Source organism: Telopea speciosissima, chromosome 5 (assembly GCF_018873765.1).
Source record: "Telopea speciosissima isolate NSW1024214 ecotype Mountain lineage chromosome 5, Tspe_v1, whole genome shotgun sequence".
Taxonomy (NCBI): Eukaryota; Viridiplantae; Streptophyta; class Magnoliopsida; order Proteales; family Proteaceae; genus Telopea; species Telopea speciosissima.
The window spans coordinates 69563681-69586419 of NC_057920.1; the positions used below are offsets into that span (position 1 = coordinate 69563681).

General features: G+C 44.5%; 1 protein-coding gene across 1 annotated transcript; it reads left to right on the forward strand.

Moving 5' to 3' along the window:
- Nucleotides 1-2: 2 nt before the first annotated feature.
- On the forward strand, nt 3-22523 carry LOC122663380. Its single transcript, XM_043859056.1, has 5 exons — nt 3-1750; nt 1845-2147; nt 21620-21722; nt 21805-21925; nt 22081-22523. The coding sequence occupies exons 1-5, from the start codon at nt 3-5 to the stop codon at nt 22521-22523; spliced, it is 2718 nt and encodes a 905-aa protein (XP_043714991.1).
- The last annotated feature ends 216 nt before the right edge of the window (nt 22524-22739 follow it).

Consider the following 22739-nt stretch of genomic DNA (forward strand, 5'->3'; position numbering starts at 1 on the left):
AAATGACCGACAAAGCATTCACAATGCTGTTAGAGTTGTTGCAAGAGGCACTTCCCGAGCCGAATACTTTACCAAAAAATATGTACGAAACAAAGAAGATCATCAAGGACTTGGGGCTTAATTACAACAAGATTGATGCGTGCCCAAATGATTGTATGTTGTATTGGAAGGGACAAGAGAAAGCCACGACTTGCTCCAAATGTGGTACTTCAAGATATACATCAGTAGATAAGAAAATCCCGGCTAAGACATTACGCCATTTTCCATTGATCCCAAGGTTGCAAAGGTTATACATGTCGTCTAAAACCTCATTTAACATGAGGTGGCACTACGAGGGTCGTACAAATGATCAAAGGTTACGACACCCAGCTGATGGGCAAGCGTGGAAAGAGTTTGATAAGTTGCATCCTACTTTTAGTGAGGAGCCTCGTAATATCAGACTTGGATTAGCTAGTGATGGATTCAACCCGTTCAAGTCAATGAGTGTAAAGTATAGCATATGGCCTGTTGTTGTGATGCCTTACAATTTGCCACCATGGATGTGCATGAAGCCAGAGTATCTCATGCTTACTTTGCTTATTCCTGGACCACGACAACCTGGCAATGATATAGATATATATTTACAACCATTGATAGAAGAGTTGAAAGAATTATGGAACACTGGGGTTGTAACTTACGATGCATATAAGAAGGAGAAGTTTAAGCTAAATGCATGTTTGTTATGGACCATTAATGATTTCCCGGCTTATGCGGTATTATCGGGTTGGAGTACTAAAGGTGTTTTCGCTTGTCCATGCTGCAACAAGAATACTACTTCTCATTGGCTTAAATATGGGAGGAAACACTGTTATTTAGGTCATCATCGATTCCTTCCCCAAGGACATAGATTTCGACGTGATAAAAAGAGCTTTGATGGCTATGAGGAACATGAACTACAACCAAAGCCACTATCGGGTTACGATATTTTGGAGGAGCTGGAAGGTGTTCAGTTTCCTTTATTTGGGAAAGATATTATTGACAAGCATGGGAAGAAGAAGAAGAGGCGAAGGAAGTTAAAACAGCCAAAGCTTCCATTTAATTGGAAGAAGAAGAGTATATTCTTTGAATTTCCATACTGGAGATCTAATCTAATCCGTCACAATTTAGACGTGATGCATATTGAGAAGCACGTATGTGATAGTATCATTGGCACATTGTTGGATCTTAAAAAAAAGACAAAGGATAACGTGAAGGCACGTTTAGATCTAAGAGAGATCGAAATACGATCAGTTCTTCACCCAAAGTTTATTGAAGGGAAGGATAAAATATTCATACCTCCAGCATGCTACACAATGTCTACTGCTGACAAAGATTTGTTTTGTTCCGTTTTAAGGGGTGTAAAAGTTCCAGATGGCCTTTGCAGTAATATCTCACGGTGTGTGCAAGAACGTAACATATTAGGAATGAAGAGCCATGATTGTCATATCATGATGCAACAACTTCTTCCGGTAGCATTGCGTGGTGTGTTGCCTAAGAATGTTACCATTATATTAATACAATTATGTGCATTTTTTCGGGATTTGTGTAGTAAAGTTGGGAAAGAGGAGGACTTTAAAAGGCTTGGTGAAAGTGTAGGCATAACACTTAGCAATATGGAAAAGCTTTTCCCACCTTCATTCTTTGATATTATGGTTCACTTGATTATTCATTTAGCCCATGAAGCTATCTTGGCTGGTCCAGTACAATACCGTTGGATGTATCCAATAGAGAGGTTAGTGTGAAATTTTTGGCTTAAAAAGTGAAGCTACTAGTGTAGGTTTCATATTATGATCATTAAATAATGTCATAAATTTATTTGTGTTTAGGTTCCTTAAACAACTTAAGGACTACGTGCGCAATCTTAGTCGGCCAGAGGGATCAATAGCAGAAGGATACATTGGGGATGAGTGTTTGACTTTCTGCTCTAGATACTTTGAAGGTGTGGAAACAAGGTCGAATAGAGCGATAAAAAATGCAGGTTCAACAGAACTAGAACATCCAATCTCTATTTTCTCAAGAACAGGTAGGCCTGTAGGGAAGTGTAAGATATTACGACTAGACATTCAAGAAAGGGACCAGGCTCATCGGTACGTGCTAAACAACTATGATGGATTAAATGAATACCGAAAGTAAGTATTACTGTAGACACTGATTTTTGTCACCCCCTAAATGGCAATGATGACAATGGGACATGGACGATGGACGACGCACCCCCCCCCCTCTCTTTTCAAACCCAAAGATACCTGGCCCATAGGACCAAGAACCGTGCTGAGCACAAAATGGCCCATTTTAGGCCCAAAAACAAGGAAAAATGGCACTGCGGGGAGGTGTACCGGATTTCCACGGCACTGTGGGGAGGTGTACCGGATTTCCACGGCGCCATGAGGGGGTGTGACATCAGCCTGCTGACGTCGCCCACGGCGCCGTGGAAAAGCCCCCCACGGCGCCGTGGACATCTCCACGGCACCGTGGAGGACTTTTCGGCCAGGAGAGAGAAAATGTCCCTCCCTATAAATAGGAGGGTCCCCTCCCACATTTCCCAAGGAACTTTGGGTAGAGAGACCCTCCCCAAGTGATTCCTAGTATTTTTGTCTCCCTTTTCACCCTCATTTCTCCTCCTTCTCTCATGAGTGTGTGAGTATTTGAAGTTTTCTTGAGGTGGACAGATCCTTCGATTGTCCCTCTGAGTATAGAGCACTTTGGCTCCTTAGCTTTGGTATCCCGTCTGTGCACGGATAACCATCGAAGCTCCCTTGTTACAAATGTTATTCTGTCTGTTTACTCTTTTCCAAATCACTCGAAAGAGCCGTTACTCTGCCAAGAAAGAAGCAGCGTCGGTCCATTTGTCCATCTCCCCTGAGCCAGGGGCATACAACCACACAGGTATAATCATTGCATTTTTGTTGATCCAATGTAGTCCTTTCATATTTTACCATTTTAGTCCGCATTTTTCACATATATAATGTAGTTTATTATGCTTTAGCTCAATTCATCGCATCTGAATGTAGTTCATACTATCCCCCATCCCCGTAATAAGAGAGAAACAACATTCGTCCTTATGTAACATCTAACACAGAGAGACCGGCTTTGGCCGGGCGAGGTGGGTGCCTAACACCTTCCCACACTCGTAACCTGATCCCTTACCCGAACCTTTGGTCGGACCATATGAAGTCACGTAGCCCGATTCCGCTCACCATGGGTAGGGCTACACTTAATGGGTCCTAGGCCCTAACCCTAGGTGGCGACTTCTCATTATGTTAACATATTTTAACGCATGATCCCAATCCCCTATTTATCATACATTGACAATGTTACCCACATCCATACACACACACATGTATCTCCCAAAACCCTATGTCATCAATACCCAAACAAAAAAGGGCTGAGGAAACCTTCGTTAAGGAGGACCGCGGTACTTACAGTAGCGACTTCACTGGGGACTCGGTGGGCAAATGTCCACCCGAGGTCAAGCTCTCTAAATAGGTGCTATCAATAAATGACAGAATGTTCTCTCTAAACTTTTATAAGAAAGAAAAAGAAAAAAAAATAATGATAATAAAAGAATATAATAAAAAAAATATATACAAAACAAAATACAAAAAAATAAATAAATGAATGAATAAATACCATAATATATTTGTCTGGCTAACCCTTGTGTGTACTAACCGCATCATGCATAGTGCTCGAAGTGAAATCAAACGGCGAGGGTACTCCCTGTCGTGCCTTTACCCCCGGGGAGGTGAGGCACGTCATGCTAAGTACTCTGAGATCGGATGATAGCCGCCTCCTGTACCACTTTCTTGCACACATACACTGCATGGAAATTCCTCTTACCCCCGTAGTTAGTCGTTGGACCCCATGAGTAGTCATGGGTAATTCGCAGAAGCTACAGCCCTTGATATTTATCGACGAGTTTAGAATCACCAATGAGGGTATTCACTAGTGTCGTGGAGTGCTCGCCACTCAAAAAAGGCACTAGCTCGATTACTCGAGTTTGTGTGACCTATTCTCCGTGTATATCAAAAGAACCACGTGCCCACAATTCGCGACCACGAGCGATAGGTATATCAGTTCTGTCAAGGGTGGCCTTGTTCTGTCCTATGGAAGCCTACCCATTACATGCATCATGTAGGAAAATAGACCACATATGATTAGGGTACGACACAAACTAACCTTTGTTAGTCGAAGAAAGACCGAGTTTAGGTCATTTGACGATTAACCTGGTTTTGATATGAGGTGCCACCAAAGATAAGGAATTCCATAGTCCCACGATGGTCCCTCAAAGAAAAATGGAAGTCCACTTCCATATAATGGAACCTTACATGTCCCTCAAAAAAAAAAAAGAGAAGGCACCTCATCCTGACTCCAGGCATAATCATCAATAACCCGGTAACTAGGATCTTTCTCTTGTTTGTTTTTTATTGTTGTGTTCGAAAATGCTTTGGCAATGACGGCATTCGAAGTTTGGTCTCAGAAGGAGTCTGCTGAAACTCTGATGACCACTCCGATTACTTGAGTCGAATAAAATAATAAAATGAAACAAATGTTATAAAATACCAAAAAAAAAATAGATAAATAAAATAAAATTCTTCTTTAGCCTTCTTAGGATCTAAACTAGGTATTCTTCTCTCTTTCGTAGAAGCACGATTCCGTCCTTATCCATCTGGGTCCGACGCGATGGAAGGTTGACTCGAGCCAACCCACCATTCTCCTCAAGATCCCTAATTCCTTCTCAGTCTTCTAGTTCATCTTCTGAGATATCACTTGTGAGTAACATGAATCCTCCGGAGGTTCACTTGTCTGAATGTCACGTCGAAGATCGAGTGGATAGGTTGCAAGTAGACATGGCCAAAATGCACACATACACTGCATGGAAATTCCTCTTACCCCCGTAGTTAGTCGTTGGACCCCATGAGTAGTCATGGGTAATTCGCGGCGAAGCTACAGCCCTTGATATTTACTGTACGAGTTTAGAATCACCAGCGAGGGTATTCACTAGTGTGCTGTGGAGTGCTCTGCCACTCAAAAAAGGCACTAGCTCGATTACTCTGAGTTTGTGTGACCTATTCTCCAGGTATATCAAAAGAACCACGTGCCCACAATTCGCGACCACGAGCGATAGGTATATCAGTTCTGTCAAGGGTGGCCTTGTTCTGTCCTATGGAAGCCTACCCATTACATGCATCATGTAGGAAAATAGACCACATATGATTAGGGTACGACACAAACTAACCTTTGTTAGCTGTAAGAAAGACCGAGTTTAGGGTCATTTGACGATTAACCTGGTTTTGATATGAGGTGCCACCAAAGATAAGGAATTCCATAGTCCCACGATGGTCCCTCAAAGAAAAATGGAAGTCCACTTCCATATAATGGAACCTTACATGTCCCTCAAAAAAAAAAAAGAGAAGGCACCTCATCCTGACTCCAGGCATAATCATCAATAACCCGGTAACTAGGATCTTTCTCTTGTTTGTTTTTTATTGTTGTGTTCGAAAATGCTTTGGCAATGACGGCATTCGAAGTTTGGTCTCAGAAGGAGTCTGCTGAAACTCTGATGACCACTCCGATTACTTGAGTCGAATAAAATAATAAAATGAAACAAATGTTATAAAATACCAAAAAAAAAATAGATAAATAAAATAAAATTCTTCTTTAGCCTTCTTAGGATCTAAACTAGGTATTCTTCTCTCTTTCGTAGAAGCACGATTCCGTCCTTATCCATCTGGGTCCGACGCGATGGAAGGTTGACTCGAGCCAACCCACCATTCTCCTCAAGATCCCTAATTCCTTCTCAGTCTTCTAGTTCATCTTCTGAGATATCACTTGTGAGTAACATGAATCCTCCGGAGGTTCACTTGTCTGAATGTCACGTCGAAGATCGAGTGGATAGGTTGCAAGTAGACATGGCCAAAATGCGGCAACTCATGGCACAACTAGTTCAGTCAGTCAATGAACTATCTAGGGGCGGATCCATAGCTGGACCAGCAGAGCAAGAAGTCCGAAAAACTAACCCCGCAACCCTCAAGACTCCAATCATCATACCAGTAGAAGAAGGGGAAGATAGCCACCCTATGGACCCTCCTGAGACTGAAAGGGAGAAGAAAATGAGAGAAAAAGTAGCCGAGTTGGAAGTGGTTGTCAAGGGCAAAGTCAAAGAAAAAGATGAAGAAGACCTGGTGTTCTTTCCCGAAGGGAAAATCCCCGAAGATTTCAAATGGAAATTAGATAAGTTCGACGGATCGGGAGATCCTAGGGCTCATCTCAAGATTTTTGCCACCATTGCCGATCATGGGGACTTTCTCGAAAACCAAATGGGACAGGCGTTCTTATATTCTTTGGCCGGATCTCGCTTTGAGGTGGTTAACCCTTGACTTGATCACACCCAAACCCAGTCATGGGCCTCTCGTGGTTAAAGCCTTCACTAAGCAATATTCATACAACACTCGAGATGGATATTACTCAAGAGAATTGGAAACCTTGAGGCAAGAACCAAGTGAAGAGTTCTCAAACTACATCATGCGGTTCGGGAGAAGGCCGCGAAATGTGGAACCGCCCTACCGAGGAGGAGCAGTCGAGATATTGTTAGAAAATCTGTATGGGGAGTACCGTGAGAAGATATACTACCAGCACATCAAAACATTTGATGCTCTTATGACAATCGGGAAGAAGATTGAAGATAAGATCTTTAAAGAAAGGCAGAATCAAGGTATGACCCGTGAAGCATCAGGAAGCTATTCGGCAAGGAAAAGCCCAAGAGCCAAAGGAGGAAATATTGTAGGGACAAGCAGCCAGGCGGCAGAAGTCCAGGTGGTAGCTACAGGATCCACCCCTCTCGTGATCTAAACTGAATCGAAGCACCAGGAGGAATTTCAACTTTGAAGGAATGATGCCCTTGTTGTTATTCACCAAGCTCAAGAAACAGGGAATGATCAATTCCGTCCCTCCTAAGCCTGTGGATTTGAACAATCCACCTACCGGTATAAGCCCAATCAGATCGTCATTACCACGACCAACAAGGCCATCATACGGATAGATGCCTAGCTCTTAAGCATGCGATCCAGGACTTGATTGACGAGGGTAAAATCGAACTTCAGAAGAAGCAGCCGCCAAATGTCACCACAAATCCTCTACCTAACCATGGAGTGAATATGCTTCAAGAGGGTGCCGAGCAAGCAGATCCTACTACCTTGATTCATCCAGTCGGGAAGAGGAAGCTAATGAAGGCACACGTCTATATAGCAATGTTGACTAAGAAACTCAAGGAGGAAAAAGAACCACAGATTCGACAAGAGGTGTCTCAGGAAGTGGATCGGCCCGATTCCCCTTTCTATCATCCAAAGTCAGAAGGTGCCACATGGGTAGAATACCAGATACCTGCATGGAAAATCTCACAACCATTGGTGAAAGGGACCTATTCCCCAGAGTCGTCTATGGGATCAGTGAACATGCTGCAGGAAGAGACACCATTCCAAGATCCTACCACATTGATCCAACCCATCCCGTGGTATTCAGGAAGAGACAAGCAGTCACGGCAAGCACGGGCAGATAGGATGCAGATTTGCATTTATTGCGCCCGAACCAACTGTGACGGGAATATCCAAACAGGCGGGCAACCATGTAACCAAGGTAGAGGTATAGCATCCATCAACCGGCTTCGAAAGTTGGATTTCTTGGAGTATGGATTAGAGGGTCTCGAGATAATGACACCTTTGTGCAAGTATGGTTTCTCCTCATCCGAAATATCTCACCTGGTTCCTGAAGAAGAAGAAGGGACTGAAATCACCAGAGTTACACCTCAGCTCCTTAAAGCAGTCTCAGCATTAGCTATTGGACAAGCTCTGACCAAAGAAGTCTCTCTTGCCCATATAAGGGGAGATATTGACAACAGCTCAGATGAGGAAGACGACCAAGATATCCATGAGGGATGGATAGAGTATGCCGAGCAAAGTCCGACGATGGAGGACGAAGGAGTAGAAGAGATGGATTGGGTAAATAACATCAGAAACGATGATAATAATGACCCTACCGGCCTCATTCAACCCGTATCATCAGATGAGTATGAAAGCAGAGATGATGAGGAGATATCATCTCCAGAGGTTCCCAGAGGCGATTGGACGGTGTCCAGAGAAGATTTTGAGCTTTGGAACATGAGCGTCTTCTATGAGGTCGCAGATATACTCGACGTTTCCACCCATACTCAAGAGATCCTGTACAAGGCTACTTCTCTATTTCCAGATCTGGTGTGTAGTAACTTCGCAGCACGTTGTGAGAGCTTGGTGATGCCAAATGAGAGCGATGAACTCGCTCGAACCCTCCATGAGCTAAAAAATATGACTTGGTTAGTCAACGCTTTGGCCTGTGATCTGTTCGGAACTCCCCCAGAAGACCTGGTCTTGTATTCAGATTCATTCTCCTATCCATATCCACCCCGAAGAAATGAAACCTGGGACGCATGGATCAATGATATCAGCCTCAGGGAATTTCAGAATGACCCCACCAGAGGTATCTTTCCTATAGACATCGATGATGAAGGGGAAGAACCGTTGGAAGAAGAACAATCATCTGAAGAAGATGAAAGTGAGCAAGAATCTGCATCAGAGGAATCCAATGATGAAGTGTCCGAAGGGGAAGAAGAAACGGAGGATAGGGAACCTTGGCAACCAAGGACACGTCTGGAGAAGTATGAGAACATTTGCGGACCCGCACCATGGGAATTATCATTCCGGGTGAACAAGATCCACCGGGATATAGATAAAATCCAGGAAACACTCATGAGGACGGTGGTCTTGGATGATAAGTACCAGGAGGAGCTTCGATACTAGAATCATAAAGAACAGTGGACACTCCCTCAAGCAATTCGCCATTTGGAAAACTCTGTAAAGTTAACTTTGGCCTTGACACAAGACCTATGTGGGACTCCTCCCCCATCTCCGTATCAGGGTGACAGAGAATACCGCGCATGGGCAAGAGCACATGATGATTTCTATATGTGTCATGTCAATGAGGGAGAAGCGGTAAATGACCCAATAGGGAATATCCACCCAGTTATTTCAACCCCAGAAAAGAGGTCCAAAATTTTAGTTTCTCAAGGAGAAAAGAAGGATCACAGCTTCTATAAGTCATTGGCGGAAGCAAGGAAGATGTACCAAGCGGCTTCGAAGCCTTTCATACCATTGGCCAATTGATACCAGAAGAACCCCATACAGTCCAAAGAAAGTTGCTTCAAAGCGAGAAACCCCTGTCGGAATCCTAAATCAAGCCCGAAAGTCTATCGTGGCCTTGTCGATGAAGGAGGTAAAACCCGAATTTGTCCCAAGGGTCCTCTTATCATCACCGATAGTGACGAAGAAGATGGGGACTTTTGCCCATCGGTTGGTCATTAAAGAAAGAGAGTCGAGGTGGTGGAAACCAGGAGTGGCCGAAACTTCAAGAATAAAGAGTTGAAAAGTGGAAAAATATCGGTCTAGCCAGTCCACAGCAGCTTGTTGAGCCGTAAAACCGAGTACTAGACCAATTGAAGAAAGCCCAAGCCAACATCTCAATGGGGTTTATTAATGGCATCACCAACCCACCGAGAAGTCAGTTCCGAAAGCTCTTACCAAGGTTCAAGTGCCCATATAAATGGGGCCTGAAGAGTTATCTCACATAGTGGGGGCCACTTATGCCATTCACTACTCTTTTTCTCGGAAGAAGATTTACCCCCAGTGAGGAAAGAATCACAACCGGGCACTTTACATTACGGTGGAATGTAACAAGAATCAGTCCCCGTGTTCGATAAACAATGGATCCGCCCTCAATGTGATGCCCTCAAAGCAACGGATGCATGGGTTTATCTCTAGACAAAATGAAGTCGCCCATCAAACCATCGGGGCATACGACAATTCCAGAAGGGAGGTGATTGGGATTCTTACCACCAATGTCAAGATTGGACCAGCCCGCTTTACCATAGACTTCCAAGTCATCGACATTCAAGCATCCTTCAATATGTTGCTTGGAAGACCATGGTTACATTCAGCGGGAGCCCTAGCATCAAGTCTTCATCAAAAGCTGAAGTTCATATATGATCAGAAAGTGATTACCATCTTTGGAGACCCGGAAATGGTACACACTTTGGCCAACATTGAAGTAGGCGGTTCATCCTCGCAAGAAGTGCAGCTGGGCGGGTTTGAAATCGGCCACATTTGTACTACCTCTGCAAGTGAAGAAGACCAGAGTCTAGGGAAATTCCTGACAATATGAAGCGAAGCCTCTGTAAAGATTATGAGAAAGATGAAATATTTCCCTGGATTGGGATTGGGTAAAAACCAACAGGGGGTACCAGCGTTCCCGGAGATACCAGCCAATGCCAACCGTTGTGGATTAGGGTTTAACCCAAAGAACCCAAGGAAGAAAACCACAGATGGAAGAATAGTACGGCAAATGGTGAGCCATATTTCAAGACTCGAACGGGTACTTCGTGAAAGAGGGAGAAGACTTCCCTTATCGTGGGAAATCCGGAACCATGGTTCAATCAAGAACAGGCTAACGTCTACCAGGACTTGAAATATTCTTTAAGAATAAAGTAGACCTGGATAGCCATGGAATTGGATCAAGCCGCAAGAAGGAAGTCACAGGGGATCAAGGGATCGGCAAACTGTTTGAAGTAGCAGTGATCATTGAAGAAGAAGAAGGACTGGCACCACATCTTCTCATACAACCTCTCCAAGGATCCATAGCGAATTGGGCCAGAATGATGGAAGATTTCCATATTAACAAATCTGAAGTTGTAACCAGCTCTAGTATAGTCCTGTCTAAGTCTATCTCGAGTCTCAGATCTCGAGTCCGGTGGAAATGTCCAAATCCATTGGGTCCGCTCGTACTTTTCCCCTTATCATGAATGAAATTACGATTCTCGAGTATGTTTCTTCTTCTTCTTCCTATTCTTCTCGATGATGATAATGTCTTAGAACATCGTAATCTGTTAGAACAATTGGGGCAAAGAAGAGCTCAACCCATCCGAGAGGATACCCACCCCGTAAATATAGGGACCGATCAATGCCCTCAAATAATCAAAATTGGTGCTTCTCTCAACAATAACGAAACATCCCAAATGATCTCTCTCCTCAAGGAATTTGAGGAAGTCTTCGCCTGGTCCTACAAGGATATGCCCGGCATCGATCCAAAGATTGTACAACATGAATTACCCACATATCCGGAGGCTTGCCCAGTCAAGCAGAAGTTAAGAAGGATGCGGCCGGAATGGAGTGAGAAGATCAGGGAAGAAGTAATCAAGCAATGGAATGCGGGATTTCTTCAAGTAACTCAGTACCCTCAATGGTTGTCCAATATTGGCCCAGTCCCTAAGAAAGATGGGAAGGTCGAATGTGTGTGGATTTTCGTGACCTAAACAGGTCAGCCCGAAGGATGATTTTCCGTTACCCCACATTGACATTTTGGTAGACAACACGCAGGCCATGCTCTCTGTCCTTCATGGATGGTTTCTAGGATATAACCAAATTAGTATGTGCCCGAAGGACAGGGAGAAAACTGCTTTCACCACACCCTGGGGCACGTTTTGTTACAAAGTAATGTCTTTTGGGTTGAAAAATGCTAGGGCAACATATCAAAGAGCGGCCACGGCTATCCTCCACGACATGATACACAAAGAAGTAGAGGTATATGTCGATGATATGATAGTCAAATCTATTGACCGACAAGGCCATGTTGCGGCTCTCGAAAGTTCTTTGAAAGAATCAAAGAATACAAGCCGAGGCGAACCCTCGTAAGTGTGTGTTTGGGGCCAAAGCAGAAAGTTACAGGATTTCTTGTCATGAAAGAGGGATAGAAGTGGACCCCGACAAGATAAAAGCCATCACGGAAATGCCACCACCCGGACAGAAAAAGAGGTACGAGGGTTTTTGGGCCGCATCCAAGACATCACAGATTCATATCTCGGTTGACATCCACTTGTGAACCTATCTTCAAACTCCTAAGGAAGAAAGAGCCGAAAGAATGGAACGAGAAATGTCAAGATGCCTTTATGAAAATCAAAGAGTATCTACTTTCTCCTCCTATACTTGTCCCTCCAAAGTGTTCGGTGAACCTTGCTCCTATATTTGTCAAGAGGGAGAAACAATGGTCGGATCAATGATGGCCCAAGTTGGCAAGGCGGATGGAGAAGAGCATGCAATCTACTATGTGAGCAGGAAATTCATCGAGTATGAAACTCGATATGCCCCAAAGAGAAAAGACATGTACATCTCCTGGTTTGGGTAACTGCGCACCGAGGCACTATATGGTATCACATCCCGTCAAAGTTGATCTCTCGTATGGATCCCATTAAGTACCTCTTCGAGAAACCAGCATTGACAGGAAGGATGGCTAGGTGGTTGTTGCTATTATCGAATTCGACATAACTTATGTCTCAAAAGTCTATGAAAGGGCGAGCAATCTCGACCATCTAGCAAGCATTTCCCTGAGCATGATTCCCGAGCAACAGAGGACCTCTTCCCAGATGAAGATTTGTACTCCGTGGAAGCCGACCAACTAAGGGGTGGCAATCGTACTTTGATGGAGCCGCCAATCAAAAAGGATTTGGCGCAGGGGTGTTATTGATAACCCCAGAAGACTTTTACTTGCAATGGCCTTCAGATTGGAATTTAGTTGTACCAATAACATAGCAGAGTATGAAGCTTGTGCTATTGGGTTAGAAATGGCTCTGTCTGTAGGAGTTGACAAAATTAAAGTTTACGGGGATTCCTCTGTGGTGATCTGTCAAACACAAGGAAAGTGGAAGACTAAGGATGAGAAGTTGAAGCCCTACCAAGTCTATCTGGAACAACTGACGCAATGCTTCAAGGAAGTTTCTTTTGAGTATCTGCCCAGGGATAGCAATCGGTTCGCCGATGCTTTAGCCACTTTGGCGTCCATGGTAGAATGTGATACTCGAGACAAGATCCAGCCCTTCCTAATAGAAAGAAGGACTTGCCCAGCATATAGAGAACCAGTCAACACGCTCACTGAGGATGGAAGACCTTGGTATGCTCCAGTGGTCGACTACATCAAGGAAAGGAGATATCCGAAAGAGTTTTCAGAAAGAGAGAAGAGGCATTTACGAAAATATGCCACTCAGTTCATCCTCCAAGGAAACTTGTTGTATAAGAGGTCTTATGATGGTATCCAACTATTATGTGTGGATGAGGATCAGGCTCAAATCATTATGGAAGAAATCCATCAAGGAATATGTGGACCACACATGAATGCAAGGATGCTGGCCAAGAAAATTCTCAGGATGGGATACTATTGGGCCACTATGGAAGCTGAATGTGCTACCTTCGTAAGGCAATGTCATAAATGCCAGATATTTTCCAAAGGCACTCATTAAATGCCCCTTGGCCATTTTCTACCTGGGGAATTGATGTGGTTGGAAAAATAACTCCAAAGGCTTCAAATGGACATCAATTCGTGTTAGTCGCCATCGACTATTTCACAAAATGGGTAGAGGCTCAATCTTATGCAGTCCTAACTTCTGCCAAGGTGGCAAAGTTCATAAAAGAGAATCTCATCTGCAGATACGGGGTGCCGCAACAGGTGATTTCAGATCAAGGCCTGCATTTCAGGGGAAAAGTGGAAGAACTCTACAACCAATTTGGCATTAAGAGGCATAAGTCTACTACTTACCGACCACGACTAATGGAGCAAGAGAAGCAGCCAACAAGAATATGAAGGTCATATTGCAAAAGATGGCAGTATACACACAATGACCGGCAGAGAAACTTCCACTAGCTTTATGGGCATATCGGACATCTATCCGAACCTCTACCGGAGCTACCCCATATTCTCTGGTATATGGGATGGAAGCCGTATTACCGGTAGAAATTCAGGTCCCTTCTCTTCGAGTCTTACTCGATAGTCAATTGCCAGAAGGAGAATGGGTAAGGGCTAGGTACGAAGAGCTCAATCTCCTAGATGAGAAAAGGATGAAGGCCATGGATAATCTCAAGAAATATCAGCAAAGAATGGCTAGGGCATTCAATAAAGGTGTCCGCACTCGGAGCATTGAGGAGGGAGATTTGGTCCTTAGAGAGCAGTGAGCTCCAATCCACGACCCAAGAGGAAAATTCCGACCCAATTGGAGTGGACCCTACAAAGTCAAGACCATATTGCCAAGACAAGCGATCCAACTCTCTGATCTTGACGGAGAAGATCTTCGGGGTCTGGTCAATATGGACCAACTAAAGAAGTATTTTGTCTGAGATATGTGAAGCAATTTGAACTACGTTAGACCTGATTCCTCCGAAGGGATACGTAGGCAACTCGATGTATTCGGGTACGGTCTCGAAAAGAAAAAAAAAAAGAAAACAAAAGAAAGAAGAAAAAAAAAGAAGGCATTGAATCGGTTTCCTCCCATAAATTCCGCCAGCCAGCGTCCCTTGCACATATGGGTAAATCTTGCCATTTGGCCTTCCATCCTTGACCTAGCTTAGGAGTAAAAGTCATCTAGAGCTGGTTATTCACAAAGGATTTATTCATTCAGTGTCGTAAAATGCTAACCCAATCCTTGATACAGGTAGCATGAGAGGACCAAAGAAAGAAGGACTCGACGAGCAGTTGCGTCAGTGGACTCTCCGGATGAATGTGGACGAGCCTACACTCCTAGAGGATCACCATCTGATAGTATTGGGAAGGATCGGTTGCTTCAAGCTCCATCATGATTTACTAAGGGAAGTGTCGAAGTGCTGGAACCCCCAATTGCACGCGTTCCACTTCAAAAAAGTCTGGCTGGCTCCGACCATTGAAGAATTCCGGACTTGCATGATGTCACCCCCTCGAGGAAAGTCGTTCCTCCCAACTATGAAGAAAGAACAGCTCTTCAAAAACTTGGGAGATTTCTTTGCCATGAATAAGAAGGAGTTAAAGCAAGTTCTCAATTATGACAAGGTGGATGCGTTGAAAGTTCTGAAGATCTTCAACAACAATGGATTTGAAGAAGAAAGACAGATCCAACGCAGAAGGTGGGCATACTGATTCTGTATGATTAGGAGGTACTTGTTAACATCTCCAGGAAAAGGCATGTCGCCAATAATTGCAGAAGTGGTGAGGCAAATTGAAGAAGGATGCGATATCGCTCCTACCATTTTAGCAGAAACATTCAAAGGGTTTGATACCATGAGTCAGTCTCAGAAATACGGTACAGATTGCCTTCATGGATCTCCGGCGGTATTCCAAATGTGGTTGATGGAAAAACTAAAACTGGTCACACCAATTCCATGTCCTCACCTCCGGCCTATGCATTATCAAATACAAAGGGAAAAGTCGGAATTCCACAAGGTCCAAGACTGAAAACAATATTTGGAGGAGAGAGATGTCCAAGAAATCCAGTGGAACTGCCCTTGGATGAAGGCCGAGAGAGAAAAATCAGAAACATCAGGGAACAATTATGTGAGATTCATGGGTTTAACTCACATCAGTTTTTATATCACTTCCTTAGTATCTCCGAGGTAGGAACAACCTAAGATGGAAAATTTTAGAACCCCAGAGACGTGACACAAGAAGTGGTGATGCTATTATCCGAAAAATGTTACAAATAAGTGATATCAATGGGATGTTCCTATCTTTACTTGTTTGTCTGTCTTTTCTCAATTTCTCTGTCCTTGCTCATGTAATGGAACCATTTACCAATGGAATTTGTGCTTCTAAGGAAAGGGATGGAGTCTCATGTGCATTTCAAAGAAAGAAATATCCAATGAATTCATAAACAATTCGTTTGTGTACAAAAAAAAAGAAGAAGAAGAAACGTGTACATAAAAATTGCACCAGTATCCATACCAAAGTGTATAAACAAAAAAGAGTAGGGAAGGAAAATAAATGTACATAAGTGTAACAATATTTCCAAATAAAAAAAATAATAAAAAGAGGAGCGGTCATGACTCAGGGGAGTAATCGTCAACATCCAAGCCTCCCCCCTCTCCGCTTTGGGATGCTATCAAGGCATCCCTCTCGACCTCAGCCCGCGTAAGGTTGAACTGCAGCTGATCATTTGTAAGCCTGAGTCTCTCAATCTCTCTCTGACAATGGTCGAGCTCAACCCTCTAAAAAAAAAAAGAGAGAGGAAGAGAGAGAGAGGAAAATCAAAAGATAAGTAAGAAATAACAATAATAAGAAAATTGAAATAAAAAGAAAAAAAAGAAAGAAGGGGGGGGGAGATGAAGCGTTACCATACTATGGCCCGCGTCCACACGCGAGATGATCATCTCATCCATGCTCGCCATCATGCGCCTCATATCGGCGTATCGGCTCGCATCCACCTAAACATGATAACCACCCAAGATGTCAAAAGTTTGAAAAATAATGGATGAAGTTAGTAAAGTCTGATGTGCTTACCCCATCATAAGGAAGAGGGAGGCCTAGGTCCGTATCTGCAGCCCGGGGGGTGGTACGATGACCTCAACCATCCAAGGCTCGTGGTGGCGAATGAACCACGAACGATACCCTGGGATGTGGTCGTCTGGACTAGCAATTCGCAGGGCTGGAACCTCTCTAGAAGGCCCGATACCTGACTCCACCTCCCCTACTCGGGAGGCGCGAGAAGAACTCCCACCACCATAGACCCCTGGAATCATGGGGCGACCTGGAAACTGTCAAGAGAAGAAACACATCAGAATAAAAGATAGATTAGCAATCTGAGGAGAAGAGGGGAAAATGGAGGAAATCTTACCTGAGGACCCTCGCGGGTGAGGGGGACGCAAACTGTCTCTCGGAGAAGGAAGTCGGTGTAGTCCGTCCCGCTAGCACCAACCCAATCGCGGGCTCACCAACCCTCCAAAGGCTCGATCTCATCCCGATCCATCAAGGTGGCCGATGGACCCGAGCAGGAGGAGGGCAGGGCACCAAGCGAGCCTCGAGACCACCGCAAGGACACTCGCTCTCCCAAGTAAAAAGCAAACCCCCATGGGCCCTCAAAAAGGACCCTGCGAGTGGAGAGAGCTGAGGCCCTGTCAAACATATCCGACTCTAAAATCACCTCCCCCAAATAAGGACGGAGAGAAGCCTGTCAAGAGAGACACCAGATCAATGCAAAAATAAAAAGAAAGAGGAGAAAAGAGAAAATAAGATAAACAATCACTTTAAATTTACCTCGGTCGGCTGCAGCTCGTTCAGGAGGCCGCGAATGGACCCAAGGTCCTTATGGCGACCGCTCCTGAGCAAGTGGGACTTACGCCATCACGTAGTCCGAGGAAAGGTGGTTCCGGGGTCATCCCCAGGTCTGAAAGTAGGGACCCAAAATCGAAGGATCTCATAGCTCCACGTCTGCAATAGGCAATCATAAATGAGCTCAAAAAAAAAAAAGTAAGAATAAAATAAAAACAAAAAAAAGAGAGGAAAGAGAAAAAGGCAAAGTTAAGAGAACTCACCCATAAGACATAGCAGCATCCGATCAGGTTCGGTGACCCCACAACCAGATAATCTAACATATCTAGGAAGTAGGCGTACGCCGAGCCCCCCCAATCGTAGCCCGCGGCCACGTCAAAATGATCAAAGAAGCGAACATATGCAGCGTCGGCTGTCACCGTACCCGTCCTATCGCTGAAGATCACCTCCGCCAGCAAGAATAGGAGGAAGCATCGAGCCTGCTGATCCTGAAGGACGGACGGCGACTGGTCTGTAACAACCCTCTCATCCCAGCTACCCCTCAGGACCGACGCGGGGATCTCTCTCCCTGTAACGGCAATCCCCAACTGCTGCCTGTAGTACTCCAGGCACTCTGATGGCTCTGCCGAGGCTATAATCCTCTCCTCCGGAGTCAGTGTCACGGGTAATCCGCCAAAGGGGAGTCCCGTGATCATGTAGAAATCTAAAGGGGTGACCGTCGCCTCACCAAAGGGAAGGTGAAATGTATGGGTGCTCGGCCACCACCTCTCCATCAGAGCCCTCACAGTCGGACTGTCCAACTCGCGAGCCAGGGACGAGGCAATGTGCCCCAACCCGATCCGAACAACCCGCGACTGTACCGCTGGGCAAAGTGTGCGGTACCACTCTGAAACTGCCTCCAGCCCACAATATTTCTTGGGCAAAGGAAGGGAGCTGCCCTGCAAAGAAAAATAAGGCAAATGGTTAGCCGAGATAGTGAGGACAACAATTAAACAAAAAAAAAAAGAGAGAGAGAAAGGGGGAGAGGATGTAAAAGAGGCGTTACCTTGATTTGCGTGCCAAAGGCCACTTAAGGTGGTATCTGATGGCCTCACTTTGATTTGCGTGCCACTAGGTGCCTAGGAGGGTATCTAGAGGCATTACCTAGATTTGCATGCCAAAGGACACTTAAGGTGGTGTCTGACGGCCTCACTTTGATTTGCGTGCCACTAGATGCCTAGGAGGGTATCTAGAGGCATTACCTTGATTTGCATGCCAAAGGCCACTTAAGGTGGTGTCTGATGGCCTCGCTTTGATTTGCATGCCACTAGGTGCCTAGGAGGGTATCTAGAGGCATTACCTAGATTTGCATGCCAAAGGACACTTAAGGTGGTGTCTGATGGCCTCGCTTTGATTTGCGTGCCACTGGATGCCTAGGAGGGTATCTAGAGGTGTTACCTAGATTTGCATGCTAAAGGACACTTAAGGTGGTGTCTGACGGCCTCGCTTTGATTTGCGTGCCACTGGATGCCTAGGAGGGTGTCTAGAGGTGTTACCTAGACTTGCGTGCCAAATGACACCTAAGGTGGTGTCTGATAGCCTCGTTTGGATTTGTGTGCCACTAGGTGCCTAAGAGGGTATCTAGAGGCGTTACCTACATTTGCGTGCCATTAGGAGCTTGGGGCAGAATCTAGGGGCATTACCTCTAATCTATGCGATGAAGTATGAAGCTAATATAAATAAATGCATAAATTGAAAGGGAAAGAGTAAAAATACTGACCTGGCCCCATATGGAGCGACAACCATGGCGGGCCGTGTCGGCCAGGGTGACCCTTGAAAGATACCATGCAGCCCGTGCATCGCGATCAGTGGTACCGAGTAGTGGCTCCCGGTGAGACTGGCGTCCTCGTCGGCGGAAAGACATGGTGTGAGCAAATAAACAGGGTTTGAAGTCAAAAATAAAAAATAGCAGAGTTTCACAGCAGAAATGGGAGTGAAGGAATGAGGGAGGGAACCCTCTATTTATAAATTCTCTATCGCGCCCACGGCGCCATGGAATTCTCCACGGTCCCGTGGAACAGCGGCCCACGGCGCCGTGGAGGATTGCCCACAGAGCCGTGAAGTCTGGCACGGTGCCGTGCACACGGGGCCGTGGACCCAAAAAAAAAAAAATAAATAAATAAATATAAAATAAAATAAAATAATAATTTTAAAAAAAAAAAAATTTATATATATATATATATATAAAATATCCCCAGTGAAATCCCTCAATACTAACTTTCGGTCGAGTGGTGCCTTATCACCCTCCAGACTTGATGGTTTCGGTCGAGTGGAACCTTATAACCATCCAAGTTTGACTTTTGGTCGAGTGGTGCCTTATCACCCTCAAATTGGATCTTCGGGCCGAGTGGTGCCTTATCACCCTCCAGACTTGATGGTTTCGGTCGAGTGGAACCTTATAACCATCCAAGTTTGACTTTTGGTCGAGTGGTGCCTTATCACCCTCAAATTGGATCTTCGGGCCGAGTGGTGCCTTATCTAGATCTTCGGTCGAGTGGTGCCTTATCACCCTTCAGACTTGATGATTTCGGTCGAGTGGAACCTTATAACCATCCAAGTTTGACTTTTGGTCGAGTGGTGCCTTATCACCCTCAAAATTGGATCTTCGGGCCGAGGGGTGCCTTATCTAGATCTTCGGTCGAGTGGTGCCTTATTTAGATCTTCGGTTGAGTGGTGCCTTATCACCCTCAAAATTCTATCCCAGTGGAGTCCCTCATATTCGATCTGGTAGGCCGAGTGGTGCCTTACCTAGGTCTTTGGTCGAGCGGTGCCTTATCACCCTCAAAAATTGTTTGAGCAATAAAGATTTGGTTCTTCCGAGTTTTTCTTTTGAGGATTATCGAAAGATTTCATCGCGATTAACCGCCTGCTTTTAGCAACTCTGCCGCCTTTGACCAAAGCGTCGCAGATACATGCTCTTAGTGACAAAATTAGTTGGTCTTTTGTCTTTACCCTTCTACTGCTAAGCACAAGCCTCGCCAAAGAGGGGCAAATCGTAGACACCGATTTTTGTCACCCCCTAATTGGCAATGATGACAACGGGACATGGACGATGGACGACGCACCCCCCCTCTCTTTTCAAACCCAAAGATACCTGGCCCATAGGACCAAGAACTATGCTGAGCACAAAATGGCCCATTTTAGGCCCAAAAACAAGGAAAAATGGCACTGCGCGCCCACGGCGCCGTGGACTATACCCACGGCGCCGTGGACGCCTTCCCATGGCACCGTGGGTACCTTCCCACGGCACTGTGGGGAGGTATACTGGATTTCCACGGTGCCATGAGGGGGTGTGACATCAGCCTGCTAACGTCACCCATGGCGCCGTGGACATCTCCACGGCGCCGTGGACATCTCCACGGCGCCGTGGAGGACTTTTCGGCCAGGAGAGAGAAAATGTCCCTCCCTATAAATAGGAGGGTCCCCTCCCACATTTCCCAAGGAACTTTGGGTAGAGAGACCCTCCCCAAGTGATTCCTAGTATTTTTTGTCTCCCTTTTCACCCTCATTTCTCCTCCTTCTCTCATGAGTGTGTGAGTATTTGAAGTTTTCTTGAGGTGGACAGATCCTTCGATTGTCCCTCTGAGTATAGAGCGCTTTGGCTCCTTAGCTTTGGTATCCCGTCTGTGCATGGATAACCATCAAAGCTCCCTTGTTACAGATGTTATTCTGTCTGTTTACTCTTTTCCAAATCACTCGAAAGAGCCGTTACTCTGCCAAGAAAGAAGCAGCGTCGGTCCATTTGTCCATCTCCCCTGAGCTAGGGGCATACAACCATACAGGTATAATCTTTGCATTTTTGTTGATCCAATGTAGTCCTTTCATATTTTACCGTTTTAGTCCGCATTTTTCACATATATAATGTAGTTTATTATGCTTTAGCTCAATTCATAGCATCTGAATGTAGTTCATACTATCCCCCATCCCCGTAATAAGAGAGAAACAACATTCGTCCTTATGTAGCATCTAACACAGAGAGACCGGCTTTGGCCGGGCGAGGTGGGTGCCTAACACCTTCCCACACTCGTAACCTGACCCCTTACCCGAACCTTTGGTCGGACCATATGAAGTCACGTAGTCCGATTCCGCTCACCACGGGTAGGGCTACACTTAATGGGTCCTAGGCCCTAACCCTAGGTGGCGACTTCTCATTATGTTAACATATTTTAATGCATGATCCCAATCCCCTATTTATCATACATTGACAATGTTACCCACATCCATACACACACACATGTATCTCCCAAAACCCTATGTCATCAATACCCAAACAAAAAGGGCTGAGGAAACCTTCGTCAAGGAGGACCGCGGTACTTACAATTACATATCAATGTTCTATTTACAATATATTTATATTTGATTGAACTTTATATTTTATATGTTTATGAGAAAGTAATAGTTCTTAAGAAAATTATGTACATACTTCTAGGCTCCACAAAGAGAAGTTGCAAAGATTAATGGGTCGTAAATCTCGCCCACATCTTATTTCGACAAGACATGCTAAGGAGTTTCCAGCTTGGTTCAATGAGCATGTAAGTGCAACACATTTCAATTGTTTGGGAGCTAGGTTAGAGCCTATATCTTCTTAGATGTGGCTTAATATTGTGTCATCAGATCTTGCATCTACGACAGAATGGGGAGGAGGTGCCTCATCATATCAGATGGCTTGCTCGAGGTCCTAACTTGGATGTGAGAAGTTATAATGAATACATCTATAATGGCATCAAGTTTCGTAGTAAGTCACATGAGAAGCATAGGAAAACTCAAAATAGCGGGTCCTTATTACGGCAATTTCAGAAGATTACTCCAGTTCAAGAGATAGACATCCTATTGAAGGAATTATCACGTATTATGGTTTGTTGAACAAAGTAGTTGAATTGGAATATGCAGAGGATCTCAAAGTAATATTATTTCATTGTGATTGGGCTGATAACAGAAAGGGAGTAGAGGAAGATGAGTTGGGGTTTGTACTTGTCAATTTTAACCATTTATTGTATAGTAGTCGAGATCAGCTTGCCGAACCATTTGTACTTCCATCACAAGCAAAGCAAGTGTTTTACATTGTAGATTCTCATAGGCCTGAATGGCAAGTTACCATGAGGCCTAAAAGTAGGGATATTTTTGATATGGGACAGCAGGATCCGGATCGTGATGATTTAGATCAGACATATACACAGAGTACATTACAATATAGACAATATGTAGAACATTCAGAGGATGATGGTGATGCCAGTCTTAGTTGGGTAAGATCTGATGTGGAAGGTATTATAATTGACACCCCCATCGGATTGATCAATTCAATGGAAAGTTCAGATGATGATATATCAAATTGATTGAACATTATAATCAAGTAAGTCGCATATTCTTTGAGAAATAAATGGAAATGTACTGACTTAAATGCAATGCGTTCTTTATTCCTTCACTAACATTCAAAGTCCAATATCCAAGAAATTCTATATCAATTTTTAGTCTTTTAGTGACATAGATTAAGCTTCTTCTCTTTTTGATTTGATAAACACAACCATAAGTTCCTCTTTCTCCAACTTGGA